This window comes from Balaenoptera physalus, assembly GCF_965194825.1.
Source record: "Balaenoptera physalus genome assembly, chromosome: 20".
In the NCBI taxonomy this organism is placed as follows: domain Eukaryota; kingdom Metazoa; phylum Chordata; class Mammalia; order Artiodactyla; family Balaenopteridae; genus Balaenoptera; species Balaenoptera physalus.
This window is the reverse complement of record NC_138901.1, coordinates 1,768,036-1,780,564: the sequence shown is the minus strand read 5'-3', so window position 1 is coordinate 1,780,564 and position 12,529 is coordinate 1,768,036. Positions and strand designations below refer to the sequence as shown.

The 12,529-nt window shown below is 45.1% G+C and overlaps 1 protein-coding gene across 11 annotated transcripts in view; it reads right to left on the bottom strand.

Annotated features, from left to right (window-relative positions):
* Nucleotides 1-11,431, bottom strand: part of GNA13 (G protein subunit alpha 13) — a 47,664-nt gene extending 36,233 nt beyond the window's left edge. For 2 of the 11 annotated variants that reach the window (XR_014257588.1, XM_082441949.1), the window contains exons 1-2: nt 10,988-11,428; nt 8,379-8,605 (exon numbers count right to left, since the gene is read on the bottom strand). Coding sequence is in view for 9 of the 11 variants with exons in the window: in XM_082441949.1 (XP_082298075.1) it covers nt 8,379-8,605; nt 10,988-11,270 (510 nt within the window). In the remaining 2 variants the exon portion in view is untranslated. Of the gene's footprint in view, nt 1-8,378; nt 8,606-9,285; nt 9,546-10,987 lie in introns of those variants that run through there. The other 9 variants (XM_082441946.1, XM_082441948.1, XM_082441944.1 and 6 more) reach the window with 8 other exon arrangements.
* Nucleotides 11,432-12,529: the final 1,098 nt, after the last annotated feature.

The window sequence follows — 12,529 nt, the reverse complement described above, 5'->3', positions numbered from 1 at the left end:
CGAAAGTCTCTCACCCCCATGACAGTGCTCATTACCCCAGCACTTCTTGTTTAACCTTTCTAGAAGGGAGAAGAGAAATGTCCTATTAACAGGCTAAATGCAGCTGCATTGGTTGGAAGAACCCAAAGACACTGGGTTATTTTGGGGGACGGGGGTGATAATACAAGAGTTTTGTTCGCTGGCTAGCACTGTTTTTAAATGGCAAAATTAAAATTTCGTTTTCTTTAGGGGAGTAAAATTGAAATTTGTTTATTTTGCTCCATTATTCTTTTAGACTAATGTTTTCAGTTTTGTTTTTTTTTTTAACAAAATGGTCAGTAGTTCTAAAATCTCTCAAAAAGTAACATGAAATCTTAAAAAAAAATGACTCAGTATTTTATGACTATAAGGAATTTTTTAGGTTGGAAAAGAAGCCCAAATACCCTCCTCAACGTGAGTCCTCACAACACCTCTGCCAGGCCAGAGGCACAGGAAACGGCAAAAAGGGAAAGAGGATACACGTGGGCAGCGGGAGGGGCGCCAGAAACAGCCGAGCAGGGGGAGGAAACGACAGAAAGCGGCACATTCGGCGAGAGTCACAGAGCACCTGCGCCCTCGCCGCGGTGACCTCACGACGCCGCCGGCAGGAAGACAACTTTGGCTAATTCAGACCACACATCTGAAGCGTCTCAGGAGCACGTTATCCAAATTAAATACTTCCGGCTAGAAATCTCACAGTGCAAACGGGAAAGATCAGTACTGGTGAGTTTCACCACACATCTATAGGCTGCCTTATTTTCAAAGCATTTTAATTGTCATTATTACATTTGATTCCTTAGAATTGTGTTTTAAAAATCATTTACAAATATATAGAAGGACTAACCATAAAGATATAAACCTGTCATTTATAAAATGCTTTTTGTTTAAAATAAATACATAAGCAAAGGGCTTTCCGAACTGACATTGCTATAGCTGTAGCTGTCAGGAAGACAGATTAAGCAACATTTTTAAAAAGTTTGTATATTTGTCAAGGAAATGGAAACTATAGAGTCAATATAGTGAAAGATAAAGGTAAAATTAGCTAATCTGGGTCAGTATGGTAATTTATGTACGAGAAAAACAGTCAATATAAAATAAGTAGAGAGCAGACTTTCAAATGGACGTCACGCTGGGTGGGATACTTGGGGTTAATGTTTCTAATGTTAAAAGTTGAGAACATATCATCCCCACTTTCACAAAATGTTAAAAAGGTACTATGAAGAAATGAAGAGCCACATCATGAATTTTCGATCTGGAAACAAAGCACAGTGACGTTGGAAAGGAAACAAGAACTGACGTAGCAATGAAAACCTCAAACCTCTCTTTGGTGCTGCCTTCATGAGAGATGCCAAACGGTCTAATGAGACTGTAAGTCATATTCTGCACTGTTTACAATTCAGGATTTTTATACGGGAAATCAGGTTCACAGAGTTAATCAAATCAAAGTTTACAGCACTCTATCTCTTAGGAAACTACTTATGGCTTGTGGATATGGCATATACTAGGGCTGTTAATGGCTAACAATAATAAAATGATTAATGTGTGTCGGGCACTGTGTCAAAGGCTTTACATGGATTACCTCATGTAATCCCTACAACGACTAACAACGGCAGTTGAATCATCCCCATTTCACAGTCGCAGAAAGAGAAAGAGAGCCTGGGGGACTCGCTCAATCTCACACAGTGAGAGGCAGAACCAACACGAGTTCTGTCTGGCCACTCAGTTCCACTTTATCGCACAGCACAGCAGAAAACCACATCACATTTTAAGGTCCCCACATTAAAACCAGTTGTAATAATGTTTTACAATATGGAAAATAAATGAATAGATTTGAACACGGTTATTTTCTAATTTGTTTGGAAGATACAAAGTAAAGTTCCATGTAGCAAAACCAAGTATACAAGTCTTATGACTTAGACCAAAAACCAAAATAAATCAGAGAAGGGTAATTCTACTAAAGTATTCTGCTTCTATTGTAGACTAGTTGTGTATGAAAAAGTTCACCCACTGCAGTGATTTAAAAATGTTTTTTATTCGTTTTGCCAAAAGAAGAGATTAAATTTGAAAGATTAAGATAAACAACTACCATTGCTGAAAGAGACTGGTAAATGTAGCCAAGGCCACTGAAGTCTAGTTTTCAAAACAAAACTATTTCCTTGATCCCTATCAGCTCATTCTAATAATGCTCTGCTAATGTGGATGTAACAAAATCTCTTAAAAAAAGGCATCTCGTAAAAAAAAAAAAAAAATTTCACAACAAAGACTGAAGTGAATTGTCATACAGCTAGAAAAAAAACAAAATACTTTCAAAAAGGAAATAAAAATCGCTGCTAATTTCCAGAAATAGGTACTTTCTAACTGGAACAAAAACTTGCAACAAACTACAATCTGGCATGCTCATAAGCAGAATGAAATATGTGACCACTACATGAGAAACACTGCAAAGGAATTCATAAAAATAACAATAAGAGTGCTCTGATATCTCCTCCAAACCAAGAACAAATCTGGGCAACTGTATACCAGATACGTGCCCATTTCAAAACGTCACTTTCCTACAAAAGATATATGGCTGCTTTTCAGATAACTGGTTGCCATTAAACTTCTATGTTTCGGGGTACGTTAAAAACCATGTTCACTGATGAAACATCAGTGGAGGGCACTAGTACTTAGTTTTCAAGGAGGTGAACATTCAAACAGCCTTCACCCTGATGTATGGTGGTTAGGATAAACTGTATCTCTCTAACTTAGTATATTTACCATTACATTTTAAGATTATTACCATTACCATTGTAACTATAATCTGAGTTCATAAAGTAAAAAAGGAATGGCACAAGGATACTATGGAAAGTTCAGAATATTAAAAACAACTGTGTGCGTACCGGTGCAGTGCTATGTATTTGTAAGAAATCCTTACATATATTTAAAATAACGTGCTAGAACTTAACTAGGGGAGCGTTAACTATCAGTGCAGGGTGTTGCTCAGAAGAGGAAAGAGCGCTGCAGGGCTTGCGAAACGGGGCTCTGCCGACGGGCAATCAGCAGGCTGAGGTGCCAGGGTCTCTCCTGTCATCGTTTACTACCTCTGGGAGCTGAAGGAACCCCCTTGCCTCTGAATTTTTTAATCTGTGAAATGAGGACAACAGCCCACATTCCGTTTGTTTTCTTTTACTTAAGGATTAAAAGACAGTGTATGTGGTAGAAATAATTAATGTACTCTGAAAAGTACAAAGCAATTTTTGTAAAACATAAGGTATTAAAAAGTGATGTAATTAATTATCAGCACTTGAAGTAATTTTCTGGAGAAAGAAGCTGGCACCTGTTTTGGGCTAATATGACAAGATACGGCAAATTGGTTGGGCTGCTGCGTATCTGTGAAAGAAGAACAGGGACCATGCAACGTACGAAGTCCTTGGGCCATTATGCTTTTCTTAAAAGCAAGCTCACAAGTCTCTCTCCTGAGTTAGGTCCACACTCTAGTAAAGAAGAGCAATAAAAGGTAATATAAAAAGCAGCACAGTATTTTACAATCCCTCTTCAGCACCCAGAGTTCAGATATCCTACAGCTAGTCAAGTTTCTACCAAAAATAAAATCATGTAAACATGAACACATCAACTTGATATAACAAATCAAGAGATCTACTTAGGTGTGCATGTATATGTGTTACACACATGCACACACACACAAAATCTCACAAAGTTATATTAAAACTATAAGCACATGCCAAAACAACCTCTTTGTTTTCAATGTAAACAGTAGTACAGCTCTGGGTTTCCAAGGCTTGGATAACATGTAACCATTTTGACACTGGATCAAGTTTACCAAGAACAAATTCTATATAGACCTAAATTTAAAAATCTCTACAATTCCTAATGTAACATATAATCCTTGTTATACAGGCTGAAATATTTCACCCTAAGCCTAGAATCAGGAGGTTTTTAGCAACTTGAAGTCAAAGTCCTTCTTTGATTTTATTCATAAAGAAAATGGACGAAACCCTTCTCCAACAGAAAACTGAAAATAGTTTACAACTGAAAGTAGTAATTCACCCTTTAAAGCAAATCCTATCTAGTGTTAAAGAACAAACAAATGCCTCTAACTCTACAGTATTTCAAATCCATACTGCAGTGCAAACAAAGAAACAAATCTCTCAGCCCAAAGGGAAGCTCCCGTTTTACTGAGGCTCAGCTGCTTTTTTCAGGCCACTGCAAGAGGCTAAGTAGTTACTTTGTTACACAGACTGAGGGAAGCACTGCCTTCATGAGAAAACTAGCTCACCAGCTCGGAGAAGTGTAACTGTCCTCAAGCACAAGCTGTACTACTTGAGTAAGAAAAACTTAGTCTAACCCAAGGTACCACGATAACAAAGAAAATGGTTTCAGTCACAGGAACTGCGAAGAAAAGCCTGGCCATCACAGGAAGCTGTATTAATGCCGACGACGTTACAGTGTGTACAGAACGCAGCAGTGTTCCTCCCAGGGCCACACACTTTCTTGTCCTGTGTAACCAGGGCTATGCGTTCTGCTTACATTCCTGAATAAGTAACTGTGTCACACAGTCCAGAACAATCTAACCGGCAGTGACTCCTGCTACACGTCCCCAGTTGCATCGTTTCCCAGCCATCTCTTTAGTCCTCTAAGTTAGCAAATTCCCTAGTTACAGTCACGTGAGTCTTTCTAAAGAGAGGGTATCTCCTCAGTACAGTGGCAGGCTATGGTGAATGTAGAGCCGAGGCAGAGCATTACAAACATTTAATTGAGAGCTAGAAGAGACCACTTCTTAGGATATACTGTCCTCAGTGTGCTAGCTTATACAAACGAGAAAGGCACCATAAGCTGTAACAACAACGTGAATCTTTAGACTTTTCTTTTTCCACAGTAAGCTATTTAGCTTACCCACAATGAGACTAACCAGAAAAGGAAATGTTTGCCTTTGGGAACTAGGGAAAGAAAACATTCATGTTTGCACCCGAAGTTATTACTAACAAACGAACGGCCTGCTAAAAACTAAAAACCAAAGCTGTGATATCACTACCCTACCCTCGTCCCAAAAACTGATTAAAGGGCGGTCATTCATCTTAAGCAAAAAAGCCGTAGGGAGGCTTAAAAACTGCCCCCATTTTTTTGCATTTAAATTTGCATTAATAAATTTAATAATCGAGGGTTAGTTGAAACCAAAAAGGCTAATTTTTGTTATTTTATCTGCTAATTCCTCTCATTTCCCCGATGACTACTTTTTCTATCCAAGATTCAAGAATATACTACATTGTTAAACATAACAAAAAAGAAAAATTGATTCTGTAATACAAGAACTTCCCATCTCCTGGAAAATTAACAAACTAGCATACAGAAACACTCATGTTTCCCAGGAAAAAAATGAGGACTGTTTCTTTTTTTCTAGAAGAATATTATAATTCAGATCGTCTAAAAAAAAATGAGGAAATAAAATGTGTCAGGCCCTATGCTAATGAGACAGAAAAAGACCAAAAAAAGGCAGACCAAAGGAGATTCTGCTTTAGAGGGAGAAGCAAACACAAACGAAAGAGCTAGAACACCAGGTGAGGCACGAGATGGGGGTCGGCACGCAGGCAGGCAGGCAGGCAGGCTAAGGAAAGGCACCCCCGTCCAGCGGGAGGACTAGGGAAGGCTCCCCGCAGAGAGGTCGGGCCGGCGGCACAGTGGCCCCGGAGCAAAGCCACCCCACGGCCTACGGCCTGCCACGGATGCGGACCACGGGGCTCCTCCCAGGCTCCCCAGGCAAGGAAGGGAGTTGAGGAAACTGCTCTGTTCTGGTTAAGCAACGATTCCGGCTGAATCTGCTGCAAAGGGCCCATGGACCACATGCAGCCACATTAAAATCTGGTTGGTGCTGTTCTAAGTGAAGGGGGAGACCTAGTAATCAGATACGGGCCTGAAGAACCCGGGCAGAGGGACTCTGTGAAGACGGCCACGGATGCAGAAGCCCAGGGCACGTGGGATTTGAGAGGTTATAGGGTGTGTGATGTGGTCTAATGACAGTGGAATCCTAGGCAAGCCCGCTGGAGTCCGGACTCACACCGAGAGGTTGCACTCTGCTCCAGAAGCTGTGGAGAACACGCAGAGCTTGCTGAGCAGACCTGGCCGTGTCTGGACAAGATCACCTGGGAGTCCAAGCAGGAGGTACCAGGACATGGAAAGGTGGGAAGGAGGGACTGATGCAAGAGACTTTTCGGGGCAGAAAAGACAGGACTCGGGGCTTTGTGTGTGTGGGCGGGAGAAGGAACCAAAGAGAACTCCAAGGAAAAGCTGGAGTAGGCGAAGTGCCTTCCCAGGGTCAACAGCACGCCAAGCACCACGCGGCATCCTGAAGCCTGAGAGCCACTGATCCAGCGTACTCACTGAGCACCTACTACCTGTGCCAGGTACCATTAACAATGCCGAGGAGACACACGGGAAAAAAAAATCCCTGTCCTCCAGGAGTTAAAACTAGATCTCTCCCTGCTCCTCTTTCCCTGTGTCTCTACTTTTCATCAGAAAAGAAGTATTTCTGGAACTCGTCTCTCCTTGTCTGTGAGGCCTTCTCTGCTCTGAAAGCATCAGCTGGCTCAAGTCAAGAACCTGCAGGTCCTCAGCCTGAGTGGTTTTACCCATTCGTTCCTAATGGCGAATAAATCCTCAGGAATGCCTTCTCAACAACGATGACCATGAGACTGTAAGGTGTGAACGTTCAAATTCAGTAAGTGTCAGTGAGGTGCAACTTCAATTAAATGGACTTACGGAACTTCACCACAGAGAACTTTAGAGTACAGCCGTTTGTTTATTCACTGAATCAACACGTAGTGTGTGCTATTACAGAGGGATGCTTTTTCCCCGACCTGGAAGGACGAATAACATCCTGAGAAAATTCATAGTGAAAAGTGTGGTTTGCTGAGAAAATGAATTTAGAAGAGAATAAGCAGCACTTAAAAACAGGAGGGAGGGTAAAGGGAGATGAGAAGGGGTGTGTGGAAGACAAAAATCAACCCCAAGCCGGAGAAGTGGATGGCAGTCACTTGTCAAGTTAATTCATAATTTTCAACATATAATGCTGCCAGCTACTCAATTTTAACAATTACGTGAGATTGCCCTTGCCCCTCATTAGTGGATAAATTAACAGACAAGATACACACACCAAAGAAGAGAACTATACCAGACAATACATAATCAAGTGCTAGGCTGTATGTTACACACCGGGGCCATAATTCAGAGAAAGTAAAGATTCAGGTCTCAGTTTTATCAGGAGCCAACGTGAACAGTTTTCTAGAACTTTCAATTGCCAAGACTGCTGCTGAGCACAAACTGTAACAGCAAGGACTGCTGGCTGCACAGCATTTTGCAGCCACACCCAGAAATGTGAATTGCTTTAATGCCAGTGACATCATCAAACAACTTTCTAAGCAGTTTTACTTTTAACTGTCACTTTATTTTGATCACATTACAGTAAAACACTTCAGATCTGAACTCCCTCCAAATTGCATACAGTCTAGATGGCTATCATTCCTGGGATCTTTCCGGTCTTTGGCAAATAAAACCCTGAATACAATCAAAGCATTCACAATTAAATTACAGAACACTTGATTAAAAAAATCTATTTCAATCATTATTTTTGTATCTTTAACCTATATCAGATCCTTTTCCACTCTCTCTTCAATGTTGTGTAATAGCTACAAAGTCTTACGGGAGCCTCGTTTAAGACAAAGTAGATGTAATAAATGTAAAATAAATTCTAGGTGATTCCCATGTGAAACAGAGGTATAAAAAAATAACAGATTATTTTTGTTTTTTAAGAAGGAACATTTTGTAAAATGTGCTTAGAAGCCTTAAAAAATCACAGCATGCAAATATACAAAAAGCATGACTGTTAAACATTATTAAGGATTTTAACCTCTTTATAGATTAAATTAATCTAAATCATGAAATAAATACCTCTAAAGACTAAAGGTAAAGAGCACATTTGAACAATTAGGTTACTGAACTCTTAATCCAAGAGTAAAAGGTCAGTTTTTTAGAAAGATCAATAATGTTGCTGGAATTGGGAGGAGATTACTTCTAAAAGGAGAAAAAAATTAATAATTTGAAAGTGTCTGAGAAAATCATTATGATCTTACTTTCAAAAAGGAAAAATGACCAACTAATTATAACAACTTCACCAAACCTGTGGGGTTTACCTTACTTTTATCTTGCTTAGTTTAAAAAGCTCATCTCTAGAGCAATCCAAGTTTCTGAGGCTAAAATTCTGGATACATTATATTGTGGAAGTCAGTGAAAAAGGTGTGTTAGAATCAGATGTTAATAAATGCCGTTAAAATAAAATCACAACATTAAAAAAAAACCAAATCTCTTACCAATTGAAATTCTCGACGCCGGTCATAGGCATTCTGTATACCACTGTCTGCCCATAATGCTCTTATAGCAGGAAGATACTGTAAAAAAACTCGAGTTTCCACGATTCCCTGGGCCGTCAAGGGGGTCCGCGTATCAAATGCCATCAGCTTGTCTCCATTGAGGTGGTTTGAGTTATCCCCCCAAGGAATGTGAAGCTTCTCTCGAGCATCTACCAGCACCCTCATACCTTTGTTTAAAAAAAAAAAAAAAAAAAAAAAGTGTGACGGGAGTCATTAGATATTCTCAGAGATTTGATTCTAGTATTATTTCCTTAAACTTCTTAAGTACTCCAGGCCTGGTGCCTCCAAAACTGGAGACCAACATCAAGACAAACGGGAGTAACTTCTCAGAGTGTTAAAAAAAAAAAAACTAACAGTTGTTCACAGTCATAAAATTAGAGCCTTGAAAAGCAAATACAATTAACACAAGTGCTCCTCCTGAAGGATTTTAACATGTTCTAATTTATAAAATAACTCCTGGGTAGAAGGCAGTCACAAGAGAACCAAAACTAGCAAAGGAAAAAGAAATTATGCTGCATAGCCTGATGTCCAGGCTCTGAAGAAAGATCTGCAAGCAAGACTTTATGAGTCTCTCAAAGAGACATTTATTTATGAGACGTCAAGAACCAAACTTATCACCCTGTGACCTGCTTGGTCCCTGAGCACCCCGGCTTAACCCTGAGTCTTCCAGGAACACATTCAAAGCTCAGAGACGTCTCCCATCTCAAGCTTCAAATCAGTGTAAGGCCGAGAATGGAGTCAGACCTCCCTAGAAGGAGGAAGACCAACTGCAAAAAAGATGTAGAAGCTGAGATTTCAACTCACAGAGATTAAATCAAACCCATTATTTCTAACACTAAACTGTTACCTTTCGTCCCTCTTAACAATCACAGGACTATTAGGTCATCTGTTTGGATAACTGAAAAACCGTTTTGCTGTCAATTTTCTGATCACGCCAACTCAAAAAATGCAGGTGGCTAGTGACTGCATCTCATCACCAATGCTCGAAGTAGGTCACACGTAGGAGCCAGTGCACATGAAGAACCAGGTGTTTACCTGGCTGACTATCGGTTAACATGCTGGCTCTATTCACTGACAGAATCCCTTCTGTTCAGCTGCATCGTTCAGCTGCATGGGGATACAAAGGTACCTTCGGTTAAGGACTGGCTAGGCAGTCTTCGGCCTTGAAAGAGACCTTAATTTGGTTCTAAACTTGAAAACAGGATAAATACAACCACTTTTTACAGCTTAACTTCAGAGGTACTAGGGCTGGCTGTGGTCTGTGAGCTCCTGGCCCAGGGCCCTTCCCCCGTCCTTACCCCCCCCCCCCAAGCAGTTTTCCTCTACTCAATCCCGGGAGAAAAAAAGTGACACCAAAGAGTGACTTAAGTACTTCCTGAACAAAAAAAAAAACCTTAAAAAAAACGATGTTTGGCAAGGCTTGAAGTCTATAACCAGCTCCTATATAACTGCTACCCAGATGCAACACAGAACCCTCATGCACCTGAAGTACCAGGCTCTGTATCTCAACTCAGCCAAAATGCCTTTTATAAAGTACAAAATAGTTGCTAGTAAGAAAAAGGAGTGCTAATTATCGCTCCAATGACAAAAAATAAAATCCCCTCTTCTGTAATTCTTTGAAAGCCCAGAACTAAAATTCTTGTGTGTTTCTCACCTGAGAACAAAGCTTACCCTCAATGTTAAAAATACCCACAAACAGCAGCAGAGCCTATGGGCTAAGCCAACACTAATTCGTTGACTCAACCTGTACAGGCGCCGCATCACATTTAGGCCAAAGATTCTTTGTATCAACACACGACTTCATTTAAGTAGTAGAAGCAAGTGTGGTACTCCCTCCCTCCCGCCCCCAATTATTAAGCAAAAGGAGAGTGGAACGTGCTGCATGGTGATTACAGGCAAACATCCTGCCCGACCGTGACACTGGGGCGAAAAACCACCGCTAACTTTTTTACGCTGACTGTATGGTGTACTCTTTCCTGATAGCAGCACAGTAAGTAGGACACCCTCAAGTTTCATATCCTTGCCCCCAAGGGCCCAAGACCTGTCACCCTTCGCCCTCGACCAGGGTCTCGGGCACAAGTTCCCTGACTGCGGCGGTTCCAGAACTCCCCGGCTCAGGAGTTGGGAGCAGCCCCGACCCCACGTGACTCGGGTCACCCACCACCCGGGGCGGCGAGGCTGGGCGGGCAGCGCCCGGGCGTGGGGTGAGCATGGACGGTCTGGGTTTGGCTCGTCCGGAGGGAGGACAGGAGACATCACCCCACGCTCCGGGGCACCCGGCTCGCCTCACTTCCCTCTCGCAGGGGGCGAGGCCAGCGGCGGGGCTGGGGGTGGGGGACCCGCCGCACCCCCTGCCCGGGCGGCAAGGGAGGGAACGGATCGCCCCCGGGCATCCTCTCCCCCGGGCCGCGCCCCCTTCCCGCCCGCCGGGCCCGGTCCTTCGCCAGGCACAGAGCGAACGAGGGCGGTGCCCGGCCCCGCGCCGCGGCCCGAGGCCGGGCCCAGCGACCCACCGGCCCCCGGCCCCCCGGGCCCGGGATCCCCGGCACCTTTGATCACGTTGCTGTAGATGGTGGGGCGGAACTCCTCGCGCGCGCGCTGGTCGAAGTCCTGCCCGTGGATGATGCGCATCTGCTTGAGGAAGGTGGACTTGCCGCTCTCGCCCGCGCCCAGCAGCAGGATCTTCACGAGCCGCTTCACGTAGGTCTTCTCCCGCGACAGGCATTTGTCGATCTCCTTGGACTTGCGCTGCTGCTCGGCCTCGCCGCTCGTCAGCACACAGCCCGGGAAGCACACGGACAGCACGGACCGCGACGGCAGGAAGTCCGCCATCTTGCCGCCGCCGCCGCCTCGGCGGGCCCCTCCGGCTCCTCCGCCTCCTCCGCGGGCGGCGGGCGGCTCCGGCTCGGCGGCTCGAGGGCGCGGAGCGCTGCGGCGGCCCGAGCGCGCTGGGGGAGGGAGGGAGCCAGCGGACTGACTCGCAGGGCGGGCCGGGCAGGGCGGGCCAGGATAGCCGAGGAGGGAGGGAAGGAGGGCGGGCCCGGGAGGGGCGGTGGCCCCAGGGCGTGCGCGCGCCCGCAGCCTCCCGGGGGCGCGCGCGCACGCCGCGGCCGCTGCCCCGACTCGCGCCCCGGGCCGGAGACTCACGTTCTCTCGCGAGCCCGCGACCGCCGCCGGGCGCGCGCGGGGAGGGGTTGGCTGGGCGGGGTCTTGTGGTCACGTGACCTCCATCGGGGCCGGGCGCCTCCGCCCGGGGCAGGCACCTGGGCAGCCGGACTTTCGGTTGCCCTTGAATTGGCTGCACCCACTTAGGTGCGGAAGGGCTACTTCCGAGGGCCCGGGAGGCCGGAGACCAGGTCGCGGGCGCTGCCCTTTGGGCTCCCCAGCCGCTCCCGCCGTTCTTACTCCTGGTTACTCCCCGCCGCCGGCTGTCACCTAATTTCGAAGTCTTTGGTTCGAAGTTACACAAACAGCGAGCGCGAGCTTGGAAAGTTTTTGGTGCATTTTCTTAAAGTGGGTTCCTTGACATCCTGCTCTCCCAAGCCCAGAACGGTGACCAGACGTCATCCATCCTCCCCCAGCCCCACCCGCAGCTCCCTTCGGCATTCTCAGACCTTGCCGTTCCTCTGAGATGTGCCAGGAGCGATTGTTGATGTTTCGTTGATGTGGGTTCCCACCCGAACTGCCGCGCTGAAATCTGGACGGTAGCTGCCGGAGGGTGAGGTCATGGTGAAAATCCCCCTTCACCGGACACTGTGATGCAGGCTCTTCCCTAGAAGGAAGCAGATAAGCAAACAGACCGAGGACAAGAGCCGGCAAATTTTAGGTTTCCTGCCAGATTGCAGAGGATATGACCAGCCAAGGGACTTTTTTTCTATCTTAATAGCGGATTCAGGCCAGGACACCTGAAGGGCTGCCAGGAGACAAGCGACAAGTGACAGCTGGCTTGGCAGACTGCATCGCAAGGACCCCGGAAGCCAACTTCTTCTCTCTTAGTGTTCTAGTTTCAAGTGGAAAAAGGCATTTGGGTCGGTCTCTGTTTATGGCAGTGCAGCCCTAATGCTCCTTGATTGGGGCTTCTGGGGCTCAGA